The sequence below is a fragment of the Trachypithecus francoisi genome, unplaced genomic scaffold, assembly GCF_009764315.1.
Source record: "Trachypithecus francoisi isolate TF-2019V2 unplaced genomic scaffold, Tfra_2.0 Contig00586, whole genome shotgun sequence".
NCBI classification, from domain to species: domain Eukaryota; kingdom Metazoa; phylum Chordata; class Mammalia; order Primates; family Cercopithecidae; genus Trachypithecus; species Trachypithecus francoisi.
Genome location: NW_022680749.1, coordinates 7014830 through 7038275, shown reverse-complemented (window position 1 = coordinate 7038275; position 23446 = coordinate 7014830). Strand labels below are relative to the sequence as shown.

Genomic DNA, 23446 nt, shown 5'->3' with positions numbered 1-23446 from the left:
GAGGGATACAAGTTTATTCCACTTTCCTAGTTGGCCATTACAGGATCATGGGCATGTAGCTTTACAGTTTTCTGATCCCTTTCCTAAGATAAGACTTATGTACTATGTCTTAAGTGTCTGCTATGATCTTAGTATGTCTCCCAAAATTCATGTATTGGAAACTTAAACCCTAGGGCAACAGTGTTGGAAGATGAGGCCTAATGAGAGGTGCTTAATTGATAAGGGCTCCACTTCCATGAATAGATTAATGCCACTATAAATAGGACTTGTGGGAGCAGGTTCGCCCTTTCTTCCACCATGGGATGGCATATCAAGAAGGCCCTCACCAGATAGATGCTGGCTCCTTGATCTTGGATTTCCCAGCTTCCAGAAATGTGAGGAATAAATTTCGTTTTTAAATAAACTATCCAGTCTCAGCTATTTAGCTATAGCAGAATAAACAGTCTTAGGTAGTGTTTATTAAGTGTAGTAAGTACATCTGATGCCAACACCATTGGTAGAAATACTTTTTGGAAACTGAGAAACTGGTATAAATGCCTTGACATGTAATGGCAAATACATCGAGTGGTGAGATGGGAGTATGTAATAAGCAGGATAATGAATCCTCCCCGCAAGATGTTCAACTACTAATCCGCTAAACCTGTGGATAAACCTTACACACAAAATGGTGACTTTGCAGATATGATTAAATCAATACTCTTAAAATGGGAAGATTATGTTGAACTATCCTGGATTATCCATCAGAGCCCAATATATTCACAAAGGTCCTTCTAAGAGGGAGACAGGAGGATTAATGTCAGAAAGAGAGTTTGAAGACACTCTGCTGCAGGCTTTGAAGAAAGAGGAAGCAGCCATGACCCAAGTGGACTCTAGAGACTAGAAAATACAAAGACATAGACCCCCACAAGAGCTTCCAGAAGGAATGCCTTGATTTTAGTCCACTGAAAATTTGTTTTGGACTTCTGACCTCAAGAACTATAACAAAATACTTTTGTGTTGTTTGAAGCCAGTGAGTTTGTCATAATTTGTTAGAGCAGCAATAGGAAACCAGCACAGGGTGTCACAATCTTCTGGGTAAGAGTTTACCTCTGCACTTTTGTTGTCTGAAAAAGTATCTGTCTCACCTCTAGAACTAACTTCCTCATTACTGAGCACCCGACGATAATAATAGCTAATAATTCCATCGTGCTCACCATGGGCCAGGCAGTGTTCTAGGTGCTTCTAACCTATTAACTCCTCATATCTCATTGGCACCTTGTGATAAGGCATGAATATTAACCCTATTTTTCTTATAAGAAAGCTAAGGCACAGAGGGGATACAGTGGTAGTAAATGATAGCTTTGGAACTTCAACCCTGAATCATAACCCCCATGTACTGATCCAAAATGTTTGCCTTTACACAAAGTCAAAGTCTGAGGCCCAATTGTCACTGCATTCCTTCCTCACATCCTCATGTTGCATGGTTCTTCTCACATTTAATATACCATGTATCTTCTTTCTGATCTTCTTACATTTTGAAATAAATGAAAACATGAAAATAAATCCCTGAAATACCAGCCTTTACACCCTCATAGAAAGTGTCCAATCAAATTTCCCATAGAGAATATTAATTATGCTCAAATGAGGGACAGAGCAGAGCCTGGTAAATCCCTGCAGATGTGGCGGGATGTCCATGGTGCCAGCGTAGACTCCATGCCTTTGTCTTTGTGGGCTGTCTTAGGAGAACTGTTTGTGACTCTCCTGGAGAATTTCAAAGGTGGGAAATGGAAAGGGTGCCTTGCTCTCATTGTGTCTTCTCAGAAAAATGAATTTTATGAGCTGAACAAAATAGTCAATGAGTATGATCAGTCTAGAAAAAAACAATTTCTACAGCCCAATTTTTCAGCACCAGCAGAAAATCATTTTTCTTACCAGACATCAATATTTTATGGATATTTGTCAGTATTTGCATGGCCTAATCTAAATCTACACAGTGCTGCACCAGTGCTCAAGGAATTTACAATAAATCATAATGAAATAATCTTACTAAGATGGTGCATGATGTTTGTAGAATAACGTGTCTGGAAATTATTCTTGGATATGTGCTTTAGCTTGGAATTTATTTTATAGTGTCCCTGAACTGCAACCAAGTTACCAGACACTACTGTTTTTCTTTCTTTCCTTCTTCTTCTTCTTTTTTTTTTTTTTTTTGACACTACTGTTTTTCTAACTGTTCCATAACTCCCTGGATACATGGCTGCTGGCCCCAGGAAGTATCTGGCCGCTTGACTGGAGATATCTTTGCACACACACTCATACCCACACAGTGTTGGTTTCTCTCACTGAAGAGATTTGGATGGGATGTGAAACTATAAATCTCAAACCCAGGCAATAAGATCATTTAATCACTTACTCTGAAATTTATTTTCAATTATAAGTCTTTCCTGGTTAGCATCATAGATTATTTGAGAAAAAAAAAAAAAAAACTTGCAAGAAAAACTAAACCTTGAATCCTCTTTTAGTATGTCTCTTTATTTCATCATAGTCTGATTATTATCAGTGCTTTGGATATACACTACCATAATCAAGGAAGAAATGATGTAAGAACCATAAAGGTGAATGCAAAAACTCTTCTCTTTGGTGTTTAGATGAACAGTCACTTCATAAAGATCCCAAGGACTACACAGACACTGCGTGAGTCAGAAGCATGAGGAAGGGGAATCTTTCCTCTATTCAAATTGCCCTCCTACTCAAGAAAATATGGAAATTTTGCTTCACATGATTCCTGTGATGAAAACTAATGGATTAACCCCAAATGGCCAACTTTACGTTGTACTGTGTAGATTTTATATTTTAACATTCAAACGGCTGTGTTTTCTGGTTGATAAAAGTTAGACAAATCCCAAGCAGTATAGAGAAATCCTGTTATGATTTAGTCTTATGCTGTTTAAAATTTTCTAATAATCAATAGTGCAATTCTTCAAAGATATATATGTATGTATATGTGTGGGCACCATTAATCAAACAGATCTGACATAGTAATATGAATGACCAATTGGTCACGGCTGTAAAATAAAGCCACTCATTCTGGGATTTTTCTCTCATGTCCACAGTCCAGATATACTCATAGTGCCCACAAAAATATTTCTTTATGCGTTTAGTGAGAGCCTAGTAGACAAATACAAAATCATCGAAGCTATTCATTGATGCTTAAGATGAGGGCTTATATCTTTGAGAAATGACAGGATCACCTGGTATCTTAGTCCATTTTCACACTGCTATAAAGACATACCCAAGATTGGGTAATTTATAAAGAAAAGAGGTTTAATTTACTCACAGTTCTGCATGGCTGGGGAGGCCTCAAGAAACTAAACTCATGGCAAAAGGGGAAGAGGCGTGCCTTACATGGCAGCAGGCGTGAGAGAACAAGCAAGAGCAGGGAAAACTGCCTTATAAAACCATCAGATCTCGTGAGAACTCACTCACTTTCATGAGAACAGCATGGGAGAAAACGCCCCCATGATCCAGGCACCTCCCACCTAGCCTTTCTCTGGACATGTGGGGATTATGGAGATTAGAATTCGAGACGAGATTTGGGTGGGGACATAGAACCAAACCATATCACTTGGTCTCTCTACTTCCTGTCAAGTAGGTTAGTGGGCAAAGAGGAGGGCTGGAGAGGCTTCCTTTGAACAATCTCCTTTCTTTTCCAAACTACTTCTTTGACCAGCTGCTGGATAGACTCTTTTGTCAAAGGATGGTCCCTACTTATGTTGCTAATTTGTTCAGTGACAAATTAGTAGACAAAGCTAATGAACCAAAAAACAAAAAACAATAACAACAAAACGAATGTAGTTATAATAATGCTAACATCCAAATTCCTCTTTGTAAAACATAGACCTGTCAACCTTGTCTCCATACTTCAATTCCTACTTCCACTCACATCCCTCAAGAACTTGATTTATAAACAGTATGCCTACCAGAAAATCATCACTCCCTCTATGTATTTATAGACGACTGAAGGAATACCTTTCTTCCTTGCATGCTACCATGGTGTAAGAGTTTTAAAAGTCCGTGCTAGGCAGAGGCAGCCCTTTCTGGCCCTTTCTGTTCTCAGTTTATTAGGAAATGGCCTGAAATTCCAGGATGACAGCAAGCTGGCATCCTCTGTGGAATGTGCAAACCATGCCTGCATCTGCCCATTACCCTAGCTCAGTGTCTCTGGGCATTTCTGCAGTTGTCCTGAAGGCTTGGCGTGTTTGTCTCCCACAGGCAGCTGAGCCGCCTCCCGTTTCATGAGCAGAGCAGTGGAATGCAGTGGAAGAGACCCAGGCCTCTGGCCACCCAGATTAGAGAGTTTTGTGCTGAGGTCCCTATATGGTTGTGTTAGACTGAACGACAGGCTCAAGTCTGTCTTTGTTCCTTGTTTGGGAGGCAAGTGGGAGGAGAGCAGGCCAAGGGGCTATATAACCCTTCAGCATTCAGCTTCCCTGAACACCACCCAGTGTGGAGAAGCCCAGCCAAGCACTGTCAGGGTAAGTGGTGCCAGCCCAGGGATATGACTTATAGATTCCAGTGGCTCTTTTAATTACCCAGAATAACAAGACATCATCTGCAGGGATTTGGCTGGGTTCATGCACTGATATTTCTGAATGAAGGCTGTTCTATTAAAATGATTGTAGCTTTCGGCTTTAATGATCTAACATTAAAGACAAGGCTAATATGTAGTTTGGTATGATGGAAGGGGTGGAGAAGAATATGAAAATTTTATTAATGCATGTCATCTATAAAACGTTCATACTAAACAAGCAGCCCAGATCTTGCAGCACAACACAGGTGTGCAGGTTAGCTGTGTGCAGTAAGTTATACATTTATTTGTATTTAGGCACTGGAAACTCTGAGATTTGTTTTTGGTTCTGATTTCGTGTAGGGATTTTTTTCACTGGGCTGTATTTTTGGTGCAGCTAAGGTGTCTGGAAGTGGATTTCAGAAGTGAACAGAGAATAGTTGCCAAGTCTTTGCGCCTGAATTTGTGTACTCACTTCTGGGTTTCCCTGGCTCTAACTGGTAGTGTCTTTTGTTGGAAATGTATATCTCTTTTTTGTTGGAAATGTGTATGTGTGACCTTACATGTTCGGATCTGCATCATTGGTCATTTGCAGCAGAGCACAGCAGGTGACCAGCTGAATTTTTCTCTGGAAAGAAAGAGAGAGGGAGCAGAGTCTGCATCTGACAGCTGTGTGTGCCTCCCGGCGGGATATCTGGTTTGCATCTCTCTCAGCTTAAAGCTCCCCTCAGCCTGGTGAGGCAAGTGTGACTGTGGAGCCAGCCCTGCCACCTCAGGCTGAGCTTCACTGCAAATCAAGGCTTGGCAGCTTCAGCCCAGACTGGAGTTTTCATGCTGAGATTTTCCTAGCATTTTGTGATTCATGACTAAATATGGTTTGCGTTTCAAGACCAATGAGCTGGGAACTGTAATCTTCTTTCCCCTCCCATCAACGACTCATTTTTGGCACAAGATGAACTCTAGTCAGTTGGAGCAAACCCCCTGACCTGGGTGCAGTTCCAAAAGCAGACACTCGAGCGTGTTTTACCTAATTAGGAAATGCTTTGCTCCAAACCGAGCTGCTCATTCAGGTTAGAGAAGAGCTCTAAACCACTGAGCGGACTCTTTCCAGGGACACAGTGACTTCTTCAATGACAGTGCTCCTTTTGGACATTATAACATTCTTCCTGGATTTTCTTTTTCTTTTCTTTTTTTTTTGGCCAAGTAAAAAAAATTTGCTGAATTTTGAGATTTATTTTTCTGCATTCTTGCTGATGCTGAGGGTCAGCCTACTTTTTCTGAGTATAGTCAACCCCTCCTCCCAAGCCATCACTGCCCAAAAAACAGTTATGAAAAATATCCCGGCATTCATGGTCACCATACCTTCCCATTTTCAGAGACCATCCTAATTTGAAATGTTTTGTCCTCTTTTCAGCCCTTACTTTTGGTTTGGAAAGTGCACTCAGCACATCCATAGAGTGCCTGACAGATACCCCAGGCTCTTAGGCTTCTTCCCTTTTGTCTCCTTTACAGTTCTCGCCTCTTTTCTAAAGCTTCTTAATCTGCTATGCGGGAAGTCAAATCACAGGAATGTCAAACATAATTCAGCATCTGGAAAGGGAAAAGAAAGGTGGGAAAGGAAAGGGTGAGCCATTCTTAAGTCCCATTTCCTTTCTTGCAAGTGGAATCCACACGTTGATTATTTTTATTCTAAGCCTGGAGCAGTGAGGAAAGAAAGCAAAGGTTAGAAACAAAGAGATCTGGATAATGAAAATAATCACACAGTGATAGTAATAATAATGATGATAAAATTAGTATTTATTGAAAACTTAGAGCATCTCTGCTGCTATAAATTATTTTGAACACTTTAAAAATCCAATCTCCATAAGAACTCCATGAGGTATGTCTCGATATCATTACTGTTTTATAGCAAGGAAACTGTGGTTTAGAGATGTTAAATAACTAAAATCACACAGCATCTAAGTGTTGGAGCCTGGACTCAAATCCAGGCAGTCTGTCACTGTGATCTGAAATCTTCGTTGTCCTAAATATATCAGTTCAAGGCTCTTGGACAAGTCACTTCAACTCCTTAAGGCTTGGTTTCCCTGTCAGTTGAATATAATATTACATGCCTTGACTTTAAAATATGTCATCTCAATTGCAGTTTTATGTTCTTTGCAAAGAATTATTTTACATGAAGCACTGCTAAGGAAGTTTTAGGCCTTTGGCAAGATGCAGGTTTGATTTTGTGGGAATGTTTTGGCAGAACTCCAACTCTGTAATAGCTATTTTATTTCCCTACTTCTCAGACGTATCCTTAAAGAACTGCCTTTTTTATATATGAATTTGGAGGTGCAATCAGTTCACTCATTTAAAAGAAGAAATTTTCTCAATTTGAAATCCTAATTGAGATCGCATTGCCAGGCAGAAAACTCTAGGTGTCCTTCTCTTAACGGAACATTTCAACCTAATCGTGATTAGAAAATTGGAAGAGAGCTTGAAGTGGAAACCAAGGGTGGTTAAAGGGTACCTGACGTCTGGCTGGAGCTCTGCCTCCAATGCCCTGTGTGCCCTTGAGCAATCACTTCCTGATTTCCTTATTTATGAAAATGAGAGCATTGGATGAAAATGTCCTCTAAAATGCCTTCAATTTCTCAAATTTGTAAGTTGATATGCTGCTGCAGCCCTTCTAATTTTACGAAAGAATCCAAGTATAAAGTGGGTTATTTAAAATTTTGTTTTATTACCAAAGAAATACACATTCAATATAGAAAATTTTAAAAAATGACAGAACCAAGGGAAGATAATTAAAAACACTCACGAAACCCACCACTTCATCATAACCCCAGTCAACATCTTGCTAAATATGATTAATCTTTTTGCAATGCATAAAAAATACATTTTAAATGAGATGTACAATGTTACTGTTTCTAACCAATGACTCTTACATAAGAACTACCTTTTGCTTATCCTCTTACTCTACCTTTTTAATGGCAGTATTCTACCATATGATATATAATCCATCAGGCTCACCCTCACTTGTTGGACTTCTAGTTTAACAGTGACTTTTATTAACAGTGGATACTTGCAGCCCCTAAAATTTAAAGCACCTTCTCAGAAAATTTTATTTCAAAGCTTCTCTGAGGGTAAAGTAAAAGTCCTTATGATTCAAAAAGCGTTCTCCATTAAACACTTGACTATTTTAACATTTCTAAATTTTTACATGCTGCCTCTCCCTCAAAAATCTAACTGTTTGAAAAAATTTCAAAAAGGTAGAGCATATCTAGAAAAATATGCATCTGGGTTGATACAGACAGGACAATCGAGACACTTGTTTAACGTAAGGTAGGCAACTCTCTGCAAAGATCTGGTCTCAAGAGTCTGGAGTTCCCATTTGTGCTCTGCAGTTTATTTAGTCATTCACTGGCTCGGTCCACCTTTAAAGTGCTCATGAGAACACATGAAATGCCGGTCACTACACTAAAGTTGTATAAACATAGAAGTCAGTTTCGGAAGTCAGAGTTTCACCTTACTGAAACCTTACAGTCTAACTAAACTACTTCCAGATATGTGCTATATTAGGTAAGGGTCACGGGAGAGCACTAGGAGAACAGAGGAGGGCCCTCAAACCCAGCCTTGGAGGTGGGAGTTGTCAGGTAAGTGCCACAAATGCCCAGTTACAGCTGAGGTTGCTTCCTCCCTGTTTTCTATAGAATCCTGTGAAGCAGCTCCAGCTATGTGTGAAGAAGAGGACAGCACTGCCTTGGTGTGTGACAATGGCTCTGGGCTCTGTAAGGCCGGCTTTGCTGGGGACGATGCTCCCAGGGCTGTTTTCCCATCAATTGTGGGACGTCCCAGACATCAGGTGAGGAAAATTATGATTGGAACATAACAGGGCACAGAGTAGGTTCCTCTGTGTCCATGTTTATCCACAGATTGTCTATCTCTTTCTGCCCAGAAGTTATGTATCCTTGTTAAAAATATACCTCTCATGATTAAGGTCCAGGAGTAAATGCCAATTTCACATACAACGTAGACAGATTATCTGATGGGTGTCTATCAGATACAAAGTCTGCCCCTTTTTCATGTGTCCTTTTTGTCTAAACATAGTCATCATCATCATCAAAATCATTTCCTCACCATCAGAAATGCTAATACATTATCCTGATGTATACCAAAGCTACTGTTTGGAAAGAAACAACAATAAAAGTCCAGGTCACTTAACCATACAGAGCTGACGTTAGATGAAGGCAAGCATTGATACCAAATGCAATTTTACATAATATTAGCTGTCAACAAAATATATTTGGACAGCCACATGGTAATTCTACATATTATGTGTAAACAAAGTATTGGTGGCATCACATGGTAAAAACTCAGTAATTTCATCTCAGAAAATCTCCTTCACATCAGAAATGTATTTTGTGCATTGGGGCTATCTGATTGATGTTTATGCCTCTCTGCTTGGGATATACTCACGAGAATAAATAATAGAAACCTCTCCCAATTAATGCAGTCTGTCTGAATTCGTTGATCTTTATGCAGTGGAGATATTCTGTACAAGTCGCTATTTTACGGGTCCGTAGTAGCCATGGCTGTTTTGTAGTTCTGAAATAGTCACTCCAGTGCAATTTAAAATCTAGTAACAGTAATTTTTTAAGAGCTTCCCTATAATGATTTTTTAAAAAATGCAGCTGACTAATTTAGGCAAATGTCTTCACAGTTGATTGGTATGAACTTATCCATTAGAAATCAAGCCTCAAGTGGTTATTTGTAGATGCAGTGCTTTTGCTTATAATAGTTAGAAAATAATACTCATATCCTTTTGGGTAAGTGATGACTTTAAAAGTACAGTTTAAAGGATTTATAAGACACAAAATGCCATTTAACAAATATGTAAAATTGTAATCCTTCTCTCAACAAATAATTATTGAGTGCCACAAATGTGCCATGCAATTTGCTATAGTGATGGACAAGACAGACATGGTCTCTGCCCTAAAAAAGCTCATCAAGGAACATAGGAGATAAAAATACAAAAAGTAAAGTTGACTTTCCCCCAACATCTCCTTCTATTTGGAGGCAATTCTGGTCTTTTTCCAATCAACTACAGAATGTTGCTTAAGAGCATAGTGGCAATGAGACTCAATATGTTTATTGTTGCTGATAATCAGAAGAGGAACTTTCCATCTCAATGATTTAACCTTTTGTGGCTTGACTGTAATTAATTCACAAGTTTTGGGAGATGCTGACTCATAATGTTTTGAACCTTTTTAGGGGGTGATGGTGGGAATGGGACAAAAAGACAGCTACGTGGGTGACGAAGCACAGAGCAAAAGAGGAATCCTGACCCTGAAGTACCCGATAGAACACGGCATCATTACCAACTGGGACGACATGGAAAAGGTATGAGAGGTTTGCTGCAGCTTGGGCCCTCAGGATACATAATCCCTGTGTTCCCTGATACAGAACACCACGCTACTGCTGGGGAAATAACTGGCTTACATTGTTCAACTTTACTTTTACTTGTTAGTGTTCATTCTGGGTTATTATCCATTGAAAAAAAAAAAAAATCCTGAAATGTTTCTTTAAAAAAATTCCCTTGCCAGACACAGTTGCTCACACCTGTAATCCCAATACTTTGGGAAGCCAAGGTGGGAGGATCGCTTGGCCCAGGAGTTTGAGACCAGGCTGGGTAACATAGTGAGATCCTATCTCTACAAAAAATAAATGAAATTAGCCAGGCATGGTGGCACACACCTCAGTCCCAGCTGCTTGAGAGATTGAAGTGGGAGGATCACTTGAGCCTGGGAGATGGAGGCTGCAGTGGGCCAAGATCCTACTCCAGCCTAGATGAGGGAGTGAGACCCTATCTCAAAAAAAAGAAGAAAAAAATCCTGCAGGGCACAGTGACTCACACCTGTAATCCCAACACTTTGGATCACTTGAGGCCAGGAGTTCGAGACCAGCCTGGACAACATAGCAAAAGCCTGTCTCTACTAAGAAAAAAAAAATGTTTAATTAACAGTGTGTGGTGGCATGCAACTGTAGTCCCAGCTACTCAGGAGGCTGAGGTAGTAGGATCATTCAGGCCCAGGAGATAGAAGCTGCAGTGAGTTGATCATACCACTGCACTCCAGCCTGGGCAACAGAGCAAGACTCTGTCTCTAAAGAAAAGGAAAAACAATGTCCTTGCCTATTACAGTTTATTAACTAATTAGTGGATGACAGTTCTGTAGATGAGAAGAGTAGCTCTTTGCCACTGCAGGGAATTAATCATCTGTTGCTCATGTCAACTTGGTTGCCCTCCTAGGACAAGCAGTGCATGAGCAGCAGCTCAGAGAATAACCCTCCTTTCATTCTCATCATGGGCTGTATGGCTATCCCTCTCAGTGCAATACAGCTAAAGAGGGCTTGAAATGCTTGAAATGCTGGACCTTAAACAGCCCATTCTTGAAAGGTGTTCATTAACTCACTCAAAATATCTAAATTAAAAATGTTTTTGTTTTCGCTATAGTAAACAGGACTGTAACATTGCAGATTTGTTACATTTCTGAATTTCTCTCTACACACTGAAGCACAATAGCCACTGAAAAAAGCTATATGACAAATATTTTAAAAATTATTTCTCTGTGTTGCATTACATGAGGCCTTATCTCCCAGACACTTATAAAAGAGCTAATGAGAAGAAGAGCTAAATTCTAAGATTTTGATGTTTGGTCATTAAACACTACAGACACCAGTGATCAGAGGAAAAACAGAAGAAATAATGAGAAAGTGACATAAAAATTTTAAATGCAGCAAGATATATCAGAATCACAACATCTGGACTTTTATTTATCTATTAGCTCACCACTACTACTACTACTACTACTACTACACACACACAATTTGTCACTTAAAAAAATACATAATCTTGTCAGAATTTATCAGCAGTAATGCTCCAAGCTCTATCTTTCTACAAAAATTTCCTATCAATAGGTTTGCTTAATTGAGGATTCTAGATTTGGTAAGATTGCAGTTTGCACAGAGAAAAAGGTATCAATATCAATAGGAAAATATTATTTTAGAATTTCTCCATGTAGTGGACAACATCTTAGAATGTATCCTCCTAGACAGAGACTATTAGAACAAAAAACTTTCCTTAGTTCTAAAATTTAAATTCAAAGTATCTTCTGGTGGGCGTGAAGAGAAAGTGAGAGAGAAGGAGAAGGGTTGCTTGTTGAGACTGGCAGGATTTTTTGAGCAGTCTGCTGCTTTCAATCCACTAAAGAAACAAAACTTTGAGAAGTTTCATTTCCTTTCCATAAACCACAAATCCAAAACAAAAGAAAGTGGAATAAGATAGTCTTTAAAGCTAATTTTGCTTTTGCTAATTTATAAGCTTTCATCAGCAGTTCTTGTTTTGCTCTGTTTTGATTTTGGGTGAATCTCATATTCCTAGCTCTGGTGGAGAATTTTCATGCTTTTAAAGATTAATTAATTTAGTCCTTTTTGCAATGGTTTGTTCTTTTTGGCATCTAGGAATTAAAGAAAGTGCTCAACCATAAAGCAAATGTAGTTATGTCCAAAGTGCCTTCACATAGACACACTATACATAAGTATGGGCCTTTTGGAAACAGCTGAAGGCCAAAAGTCTCACTGTGAGTGGAAGATCCAGAGTGTGCTGATAGAGGAAGCTTTTCTCATCCCTCGAGAGCAAAAGGGTGATGGAGGCAAGAGTCAGGGAGCCCTGTTCTCTTCTTCATGTGCATTGCAAAGGGCAACTTCTCTAGAAGCATTAAAAGTGTCAATTAAATTTCCAAGTAAGCGTCATTTATTCATATACACATTCGTCTTTTTATTTACAAAATTAAGTCATTTCCCCATGAATATTAAAATGGAAAGAGAGAACAAAGAAAATAGAGTTGAATGATAATAACATTGATTCTGGGCCAGACACTGGGCTGAACAATAACTCGAGAGTTACCTTATTTATTTGCACAAAGACCCAATGAAGTACACACTCATTATTTTCATCTCCCTATTACCAATCATGAGACTGAAGCTGAGAAAGGTTAAAAACTTGCCTAAACTCACACAACCAAGAAGTGTCCGAGCTGGGCTTTGAACCCAAGGTTTGATCAAGGGTTGTGCCCTTAACCAGTATACCATTCTGCCTCACAGATCTGGGTTAGGGATTCCGCTCAGTCACTTACTAGACGTGAATCCTTTGGGAAGGTACTCACACACTTTGACCTTCAGTCTCTGCATCTATAAAACCATGGACACATGACGAGCATTTGTAGCATTTCCTTTGGTCTTGGTGTCAGGTAGCTTCTGGTCCCTTTTTGGGAAATGCAGGGCCTCATGACAGCACATCATTATGTTTCTTCTCTGTCCCCCAATTCACTAGATCTGGCACCACTCTTTCTACAACGAGCTTCGTGTTGCCCCTGAAGAGCATCCCACCCTGCTCACGGAGGCGCCCCTAAACCCCAAGGCCAATCGGGAAAAAATGACCCAGGTAAGTATGCTACCCCAGCACACAATACTTTGGGGTCTGGGGAAAGTTCTGTTAGAAGGAGGCTATGCAGGACAGCAGAGAGAAGGCCGGAGCTGGGAGTCCACCAACAGACTGGCAACCTTCAATGAACTCAGGGATCCCAAAAGACAGGAACAGCTTGATGGTACTTGTATCCTTCCTGCAGGGACCAGCCCTTTGCCTCCAAAAGCAATAGGAAATTTAAAAGATTTCATTGAGAAGGGGCCACGTTTAAGTTAAAATGTCTAAGGAGAAGCCACTTCAAAATGCAGCATCACATACATTAGGAATTTGGGTTCTAGAGTCAGACATATCTAGGTTTGAAAACTGGATCTGCCACTTATCAGTTATGTAACCTTAAAGAATCCCATTAATTTCTCAGAGCCTTAGTTTCCTTGTCTATAAGTTGGGAGTAATATTAATACTATTATTTTTCAAAAGGATTGATGTGAACATTAACAAGGTGAAATGACAGATGTGTATCATGGTTCCTAATAAACATCCAACAAATAATAGTTATTATTGTCATTATTATTACTTGTTTGAAGCTAAAGACCTTATGATAGAATCCCATCCAGTCCACCAGACAGAGGAGTTTTCTAGTTTGGATGAGCTATTAAATAACAACATTATGGTCAAGTACTAGGCTCAGCATTTTATATTCATTGTCTCTTTAAGTTCTAGCAATGTGAAGCAGAAACTATGATTATATTGTTTATATAAATGAAGAAATTGAGGCTCAGATACATTAAATGATTCTCCCAGGGTCACATAGCCAGAACTGGCAGAGCCTGGGATTGATCCATGATCTTCCAGCATTGGAGAGTCATAAATGAAAATAACTGCAAGGTCTTTTCCTCAGAAGAGCTCCTGGTGCTTGCACCAACCCACTAGCACTTATTCTCCACAGGGAAACATCTGTAGGCCTGAGAATCACTGCATGTCGCAAGAGATGTTGCTTCTGATGAATTATTGTTCCTGTCAATGGTGTGAAGGCAAAAAAAAAAAAATGGTTGGAAATTATGGCTTACTAGGGAAAGATGTCAGACAGTCTGGTTAACAGAGTAGGAAGGGTCTTACAGATGGAGAAATGAAGACCCACGGACATCTTCTCACAAGTGACCTGGAGGGGCTTGGTTCTAATCTTGTCCCTGGACTGCACCAACTGGGGCACTGACATTCTATGTGGTCCTCTCTATTACCCGTGGGCAGGTCCTGTCTTCCAGGAATCAGGGCCTCTCCCACTGCAGCCAGAATGGCCTCAGATTCTAGGGTTAGCCTTGACCCAGCAACTACATAAAAAAGTGGAATTGATTAAATGGAACCTCAGGCAAATCACAGAAATGGGGCTAATCCTAGCCAGCCTGAGTTTCAGATTTAAAAGTTTTCTTTCTTTATACCAGAGAAATCAAAACCTGAATGTTGTCTTCTCTTTTTCTTCTGGCTTTGACATAGTTAACAAGCCCTTGACTGTCTGCACTGGAAAAACTGGAGATCTCATTTAGTCCAAACTCCTCCTCTGTTTATAGTTAAGAGACCTGGAATGAAACCACTAGTAGTCAACTATTAGTTTGGTGACTATTAGTCAAAGCCAGGACCAGAGACAGAAGCTAGACTTTCCTTTCCCCTGGCCAAGCCTTGTGTGCACACTGCTTCTTCCCCTCCCCACCCTGTCAGGCCACTGATGTCAAGGCTCCCCATTCACACTTTCATTTCTCCTCTTTATGTGATCAGGGCTGTTCTGGTCCTCCTTACTTTGGCCTCCTCTGCCCAGAACAGGTCAGGCCCCTCTACATCCATCAACCAGGTGTGCTCTCCTGACCATTCTTTGTCAGATGGGCACCTTTACTAACAGCTCTTTGGATTGCTTTGCAGATTATGTTTGAGACTTTCAATGTCCCAGCCATGTATGTGGCTATCCAGGCGGTGCTGTCCCTCTATGCCTCTGGACGCACAACTGGTAGGTGACTGGGAAGGGCAGGAAGCTGGTCGGAGCGCACCACCAGAGATGGGACTGAATGGTCATTAACACATGGGGGTGATGGACTGGGGCTGAGTTAGAATGAACACAGCTGAACCCAGCCCTAAAACATCTTCTCGTGTTCAAAATAAGCCCTCGACCTCATATTTCTAGCAGAACTTTTTTCTACTATTTTCCTCTTCCTGTTCTTCCCTTTTTTTCATCTTCCCCAAGCCCTGTCCCACCTCACCTCTCCTATCACATGCCCTCTTTTCTCTTCTTAAATAAGAAGCTCGGAAATTCCCTCTCCCCAAGGCTTCCCTCTACTTGGCCAGCAAGTAACCACATGCCAGCTGCCATGGTGACTTCTATCATGCCCAACTGTCTCCCAGGCATCGTGCTGGACTCTGGAGATGGTGTCACCCACAATGTCCCCATCTATGAAGGCTATGCCTTGCCCCATGCCATCATGCGTCTGGATCTGGCTGGCCGAGATCTCACTGACTACCTCATGAAGATCCTGACTGAGCGTGGCTATTCCTTCGTTACTACCGGTGAGGCCTGTGGGAGATAAGGGGCAGAGGGGATCAGTGTGTTGCTCAGCAACTTCCAGGACAATCCTCACTATCCAAGGAGATGATGGGATGAAGATTTGCAAATGGCAAGGCCTGGCTCTAATGCACAGAGCAAAGCACATCTTTCTTCACTATGTGAAGTTGCAAAATGATTACACTATTTCCTTGAGGAGAACAGTTACAGATACCCAGTGTTATGCATTAGTCAGTGTTGCATACTTGATCTTTTTTTAATCCCCTCCATTAGCAAACAGATGAAGATTGTGCAGAGACTGAAGATGGCATGGTGTGGTGATTGGCAGGAGACATTGTAATAGGACTTGAGTCCCAACTCTGCTACTCAGAAGCTCTGTGAGCTTGAACAAGTTAACCAACCACAGTCTCTTTATTTGTAAAATGCAGATAATAATAGATCCTATATCACATGATTGTTATGAGTATTAAATGGAAGAATGCATGTGGAATACTTGACATAGAGTAAGTATTCAATAATTGTTAGCTATTAACATGTATCACTGTTAATAGCTAACACAGTGACACATATGTATTCAGATTCTAAGCCGGTGCACCCAGTCCTCCCTCACAAGAGGAAAGTGTCAGCATTGCCAGAAACACGGTATGTCCTCAGTGCTGGTGGCTCCAGCTACCTGCCCTCCCCTTAGCAATTTGGTATTGTCCAAACATTTAGGTTTCTGAATGTGCCTGGGGCTTGCTTTATGCTCCAAATTTGAGGCTTGAAACTTGAACTCTGCCACTGTTAAAGTCTCCACTTGCAATATGAAGTTGAATAATTGCATTCCTCCTCTGCTCCCTACAAAGAATCTCAAGATGCCTCAAAAAGGTTCCTAGAGCCTCAGATATAATTAGTAGCCTATAACTTGAGAGAGCAGAAGTCTGAAAGGTCTCTGCCTGCCCACTTCTTCCATATCGCGTACAGTATGCACTGCTGAAAACTTCTGGACTAGGCCTGGTCCTGAGACAGCACCACCTCTTTCCTGGAGGGTGAGAAATGTGCCAAAGGGTTGAGCTGCTATTTACTGGCCCAAGCAACATGATCTCAGACTTTTAGAAAATTCTGGGGCCCCTGAGGAGCTGATTCAGCCTAAGACTTCCTGGTTAACTGAAAATACAATATAACAAACTTTCTGCTATAAAATAATTATAACAGAGAATAGTCATCCTGCAAAAAAAAAAAAAAAAAAAAAAGTTATGGTACAAAAGGATCCCCTACTGTGTGCCTTTCTCTAGCTAGCTCATTTTATTCTTGTTATGCATTTCCCAGACAACGCATACTGAGGGCCTACTATGCATGAGACACTGTGCTAGGAACAGAGGTGATTCCCTGGTGGCCCTACTACGTCATTATCATCATGGATTTTGGATTGCAGAATATTGAACTGACACATTTTTTGAAGGCGTATGTCTTGAGGGAGAGACTGAAGTAGGGCAGGTAGATCTTTACCACCTGTGCAGACCCTAATGTTTGCCACAATGTTTGTATCTGGTTGACAGCTGAGCGTGAGATTGTCCGGGACATCAAGGAGAAACTGTGTTACGTAGCTCTGGACTTTGAAAATGAGATGGCCACTGCCGCATCCTCCTCCTCCCTTGAGAAGAGTTATGAGCTGCCTGATGGGCAAGTGATCACCATCGGAAATGAACGCTTCCGCTGCCCAGAGACCCTGTTCCAGCCATCCTTCATCGGTAGGCAACAAACGCCCTTTTCCTGGGAAGGGGAGTCATTGTCTTCTCCCGTATCAAGCCAGCCTCCAGAACATGGAGACAAGTGACGGTTGCCCCAAGACCAAAAGCATTTCTAAACCAGAAAAAGGGAAAGTGCCACATTTTCAAGGTGAGAAGACATAATGAGGCCAGGAAAGAAGTTTTCTTTCTAAGAAAACAATATCTATGTTGCAGTTAAGCCCAAAGCATTCTTGGTGTATGATGAAAGAATTCAATAATGCCTATGCTTTGGAGACAGTGGAAAGGGTAGGGAGGGTGTGCTGAATGCTGAGAATTTGGGAATGCTGGGGGAGAGAAAAATAGAAGAGTACTCAAAGTGAGTCTGTTCCTCCATCCACATTGTCTTGGAGACAGGTTTGCATAGTTGTTTACACAGGCAGGCTCTGCGAGGGGTGAGCCTGGGTTTCAGTCTTGATCTTGGGAAAGTCACTTAACCTTCCCAACTTGTCTCCTCATATATAAAGTGTAGACTGTAATATTACTTATGTCCTAGAATGGCTGTGAGAATTACATGAGATAGATAAAGAACATTTAGCCCACTGCCTGGCAAAAGCAAGCATTCAATAATTAACAGATATCACTAGTAATTAATAATCAGGTAGTGCTATTGTTAACGTTATCATTACATCACTGCACTGCAGAAAATGAAGGGGCACCTAGAGGTTTTTTTGAAACACCTACATCAGAAATTAACAAAAGTCCAGACCCGCCTCCCAAAAAAAATTTTAGCAAGATTGGAAAAAATGATCCTTTGTCTGAACAGGATAGAAAATTTTCCTGATAATCCAGCCCCATTAGCTTTGGGGGCTGGGGCAGATGCAAGGTAGCTGTCAAATGGAGACCCGGGAGAGCTCTGAACAGTGGTTGCGACATTGGCTCAGCATGGAAGCTTTACAGGGAATCGGAAGGCTTTACCCCTTATTTAAACCACATGGAGTGAGTAGTCAGTCTGTTGAAAAATCAGTGATACCTGTTGTAACCTGCACCTCAGGATGCTGCAGCAGGCATTCCTCATCAGAAGGGAGTCAGGAAGACACAGAGCATAACAAGACCCTTTGGTCTCTCAGACAGGTGGTTCCTAGATTATTATGTCATCCCAGCCTCAGTCCACTGCAAGATCATCCAGATGCTCAAGTCTGGTCTTCCACGTCTAGCCTGGGTTTTACTCTCCACCTAAGGACCATGGCCTGTGTCTCTTTTCCAGGGATGGAGTCTGCAGGCATCCATGAAACCACTTACAACAGCATCATGAAATGTGATATTGACATCAGGAAGGACCTCTACGCTAACAATGTCCTATCAGGAGGGACCACTATGTACCCTGGCATTGCCGACCGAATGCAGAAGGAGATCACAGCCCTAGCGCCCAGCACCATGAAGATCAAGGTACTGTTCAGTGACAGACCCAGTGGTGATGCCGCCAGCAGTGTCAGCCCTATAACCACAGACGAGAACTCTTCAGAGACTGTATTTTGGTGACACACAATTGTGGGTTTTAGGGGTAGGTAGTGGACACAAATCCCATATTTTACAGGATGTAAGTCAATCCAGTTCATAAGAAAAATTGAGTGACTTTATATAAAATTTGATCTCTATTTATCCTTGTTTATCAGCTACTTTCAGCAGCTGCAATCAAGATCAGCAGAGCTCCCCACATGTTCATATCTCTTTAAAATATGCATTTTGTTTACTCGACATAAAAAATAGTGCATCGTGCATGTAACACATTTTTTAAAAATACAGATGACCTAGACTTATTTCTGAAGAACTTGAAACACTGTAGATTCAGGAGCGTTATACTCTTCTTCCATTACTAACCTCAATCCTGTGGCCAGGAATTCGAATTTTATCTTCATTCCTCTGTCTAGCACATCTTTTGATACAGGCACTCAGAAGCACTGAATGACTCCAGGATGACCAAGCTCAGTCCCTGAGCCACCCAGGACCCCTGTATGTGGTGTGAATGTTGAGCCCTAGTGAAGGGAACTCAGGATTAAATGGAGATAATTATTTGGAGGCAAACTTAACCTGTGGCTGGTCACTTCTCAAAGGCTATTATCACTCTCTGAAGTAAGAAGGCCACACTTGGGACCTTTTGACTCATGATGTCACAGGAAGCAGAGGGGCAATTCTAGTGCAGTTCACACACGTGGGTATTTAAACAAATTCTCTCCTCTTTGCACTCCCTTCTGTTTTTTAGAAGGAGTATGCAGTTAACATACTCCTTCTAAGTATGCTAGACTGAAACACGCACACTTTCTCTCTCCATGACAGGCTCTGACTAGTCCTGCCCTAAAACACTTCAGCGTGAGAGAAGAGAGACTGTTTTCCAACAGGGTTTGTGTTTCTTGGATGCCATTCTGATCAGCTCTTACCTCTCTCTTGTTTTCACAGCAGAGGAAGGAGAATGAAGCCAGCAGCTGGGCTCACTACAGAGTTAATCTGGTTGAGGGTCGATAACAGAAAGAGGCTATTGCTAGAGTTGGGCAGTTCCTAGTTCTCTAAACTTAGTTTCTTGAATAGAAATGAATGTGAAACTCTGGGCCCCAATGTAGTGAGATAGTACAGAGCACCAGGAAAAACCTGGGACAATAAGATGATAACATTTGGTGAAAATGGAACTGGATGAGGGACCTATGGGAACTCCCATAGAATTTGTCATAGGCTGTTTTTGCATTCCTATAAAGAAATACCTGAGACTTGGGTAATTTGTAAAGAAAAGAGGTTTAATTGGCTCAAAGTTCAGCAGGCTGTACAGGAAACATAGCTCTAGCATCAGCTTCTGGGGAGGCCTCAGTCTCAGAAAGCTTCGAATCATGGTGGAAGGCAAAGCAGGGGCAGACACCTCACATGGCAAAAGCAGGGGCAACAGAGAGGGCAGGGGTTGGGGGAGGGTACCACACACTTTGAAATGACCAGATCTCTCATGTGAACTCAGAAGAAGAGCTCACTTATCACCAAGGAGATGGCCTAAGCCATTCATGAGAGATCCACCCCTGTGATCCAAACACCTCCCACCAGACCTCACCTCCAACACTGGGGATTACATCTCAACATGAGATTTGGAGGAGACATCCAAACTATATTAAATTCTTTACAACTTTTCTGAAAATCTAAAATTATTTCAAAATAAAAAGGTTATTTTAAAAACCAAACCAAAACAAAAAACCACCTGGGAGAACCCAGGTTTGAGTATTAGATCTGACACTGATATAACCAGTGTTACTTGGGTCAGTTACTTAAACTGTCTCAGCCTCTGTTTCCTCATATGTAATATGGGAGTAATTAAATACTTATTCTTCAAGAAGTTTATGAGAATCAAATGAGATAATACATGTAAAATGCTTAGCATAGTGTCTGGCATATAATTACGTGCTCAGTAAATATCAGTACCTTGTATTAAGAGGTACATGCTCAAGCAGAGCTCAGAAGATAAAGATTAAACTGGCTAACCAGTTTTCACTGTTCTCTGTGCCTAAACCATTCATTGATTTAAGAAACATGAGCATGCCTTGCATGTTAGGCCTGTGCACTGGGAAAGGCCAACCAGTGCAGCTTAAGAGGCACCTATTGCAAGGGAATGTCCCCAGCAGGGGACCCTGAATCCCCCACCGTTAAACAGAGCATCTGGGTGAAAAGTGGTAGTTCGCTTCATCACGTCGAAAAATATTTGTATAGTAAGTCCTAGCACAATTACAACTTCTCCTTTGAATAGCCTAGAGTTTGTTTCTACATAAAGTGTTTCGTGTTGAATTCTGAGGCAGAGTTCATGGAAATCAGAGGCATTGCCAGGGTTCTTAAGTGGGGGCCATGGCTGGATTTGGAGCCCACTCTCAGTTTGCTCAATAATGTGGTCGAGGAGTTACACATGAGAAAAACCAATGTGCTTACTGAAGAATTTCTAAATCCGTGGCTCCCTCTGGCGGTCCTGCCAAGAACATGACACAATTAGGACACAATTGGCATCTAACAGACAAGCCTGTGTTCCTGCTGAACAGGAAACTACGCCATGGTAGAACACCCAGGCTCTGTCCTACCGCACTAACGACTGCACTTATGATGACATTAATGACCCTTCTTTTTCATCTTGACTGACAGATCATTGCCCCACCAGAACGCAAGTACTCCGTCTGGATCGGTGGCTCCATCCTGGCCTCCCTGTCCACCTTCCAGCAGATGTGGATCAGCAAGCAGGAGTATGATGAATCTGGGCCTTCAATTGTCCACCGTAAATGCTTCTAAAACACTTTCCTGCTCCTCTCTGTCTCTAGCACACAACTGTGAATGTTCTGTGGAATTATGCCTTCAGTTCTTTTCCAAATCATTCCTAGCCAAAGCTCTGACTCGTTACCTATGTGTTTTTTTAATAAATCTGAAATAGGCTACTGGTAACTTCTAGCGTTGGCCTCGGATCAATACCCGACTGAGATCATGTTAGGTTGACCTCACCCGTTACAGGATGGCTCCCTCTAGTGGTCCAGCTGAGCACATGACAATTAGGATGGATATGTTTTTCAAGCAAAGGGTAGAATCACATTACCTAAAGCGGGGAGATGCATTTCGGTTCTGTAAAGAGGAATAATTTGAGAATACATTGGATATTTTAAAAAATAACATGGATTAAAGTGTACCAATGGGATGATCTACAGTACCTCATTACTTGCAAAGTGATTATATTACTTTACACTCATAACCCCAGTACTGGTAACCTGATGGGTGAAAACAATTACACACACGCACATGTATATATATATATACATAAACACACACATATATGTGTGTCTGTGTGTATAAATACTATATATATTAGAGATAAGGTCTCACTCTGTCACTGGAGTGCAATGGTGTAATCATAGCTCATTGCAGCCTTGAACTTCTGGGCTCAAGCAATTCTCTCCTCTTGGCCTCCCAAAATGCTGGAATTATAGGCATGAGCCGCTGTGCCTATATATCTTAAAAAGTCATATCTTGTATATTAAAAATCACACACACATATACATTTCCCATATGTATACACATGTATGTGTGCGACTTTTAATATACAAGATATGACTTCTAATGCATACACTATGTATTAAACTTATATATACACACACACATATATATGTACATATAGAAAAAGGTCTGACTTCTATGTTCATTGAGGGAAACATGGATTTTAAAAAAAAACTTTGAGAAACACTGCCTTAAAATCTCACTACACATCTGGACCATCTGTTTCCCTTCTCCTGATCTGTCTTTGAAAAGGATACTATGGATATATTCATGCCAGAAGGAATGAGAGAGAACAATACTTTCCAAGGACTATTAGCATCAATCACCAGGTGAAGGGTTTTACACATAGCATCTCTCAGCTGTTCTTCACAACTATCTGGGGAAGTATTACTATCAGCTCACTTTATAGATGAGGAGACAGGATTGCTCTAGAAACGCAATGGGATAGGAGAGCTACCAACTTCAGCTGTTCCTTTGCCCATCTGGCCTGAGGTACAAGGATATAAAAAAATACTGATCCTGCCGTTCAGGGTCTTAGCCTCAGAGCACTCCTTGCCCAGGATGTTCACCATCCTCAGTTGCTCCCAAGCTGGGAGCTGCTTGCCCTCCAGTGCATACAGTGTGTGTCAGCAGCCACTGGTTGTCCTGTAAAGGTGGCTCTGTCCGTGGCATCACCTCACTGCAGAGACCTCCAGGCCCAGGATTGAGTGTCTGTTTGGTCCAGAAAACCCGAACTTCCCTAGTCTTCTCTGGCCCTGTAACTTGCAGATAATTAGGATTAATACTACAAATAATAAGAGCTAGGATGTACTGGTGCCCGCCATGACCACAGCCTGTATCAAGCTCTTTATATTAGGATCTTATTTTCTCCTACAACAGCCCTATGATTTTGGTCTGCCTTTAAAAAAAAAAAGTAGAGATGGGGTCTTGCCATGTTGCCCAGGCTGGTCTTGAACTCCTAGGCTCAAACGATCCTCCTGCTTTGGCCTCCTAAAGTGCTGGGATTACATGCGTGAGGCACGGCACCTGAACATTACTGCCTTTTTACAGAAGAGTAACTGAGGCTAGCAGCAGCCCAATGTCATGCTGCTGGCAAAGATATCAGCTTGCTCCTTCTTGTGCTTGAT

The 23446-nt window shown here is 41.3% G+C and overlaps 1 protein-coding gene across 1 annotated transcript; it reads left to right on the top strand.

Moving 5' to 3' along the window:
• Positions 1 to 4234: 4234 nt before the first annotated feature.
• ACTA2 (actin alpha 2, smooth muscle) lies at positions 4235 to 21716 on the top strand. The gene is made up of 9 exons (XM_033215853.1): positions 4235 to 4514; positions 8239 to 8390; positions 9800 to 9928; positions 12918 to 13028; positions 14922 to 15006; positions 15399 to 15560; positions 17094 to 17285; positions 18529 to 18710; positions 21423 to 21716. The coding sequence occupies exons 2-9, from the start codon at positions 8262 to 8264 to the stop codon at positions 21564 to 21566; spliced, it is 1134 nt and encodes a 377-aa protein (XP_033071744.1). The 5' UTR covers positions 4235 to 4514; positions 8239 to 8261; the 3' UTR covers positions 21567 to 21716.
• Positions 21717 to 23446: the final 1730 nt, after the last annotated feature.

Excerpts from the sequence above, each read along its gene's own strand:
- ACTA2 (XM_033215853.1), top strand. The coding sequence starts at position 8,262 with ATGTGTGAAGAAGAGGACAGCACTGCCTTGGTGTGTGACAATGGCTCT. Across the intron at positions 15,561-17,093 it reads CTATTCCTTCGTTACTACCG|CTGAGCGTGAGATTGTCCGG; the intron begins GTGAGGCCTGTG and ends TCTGGTTGACAG. Across the intron at positions 18,711-21,422 it reads CCAGCACCATGAAGATCAAG|ATCATTGCCCCACCAGAACG; the intron begins GTACTGTTCAGT and ends CTTGACTGACAG.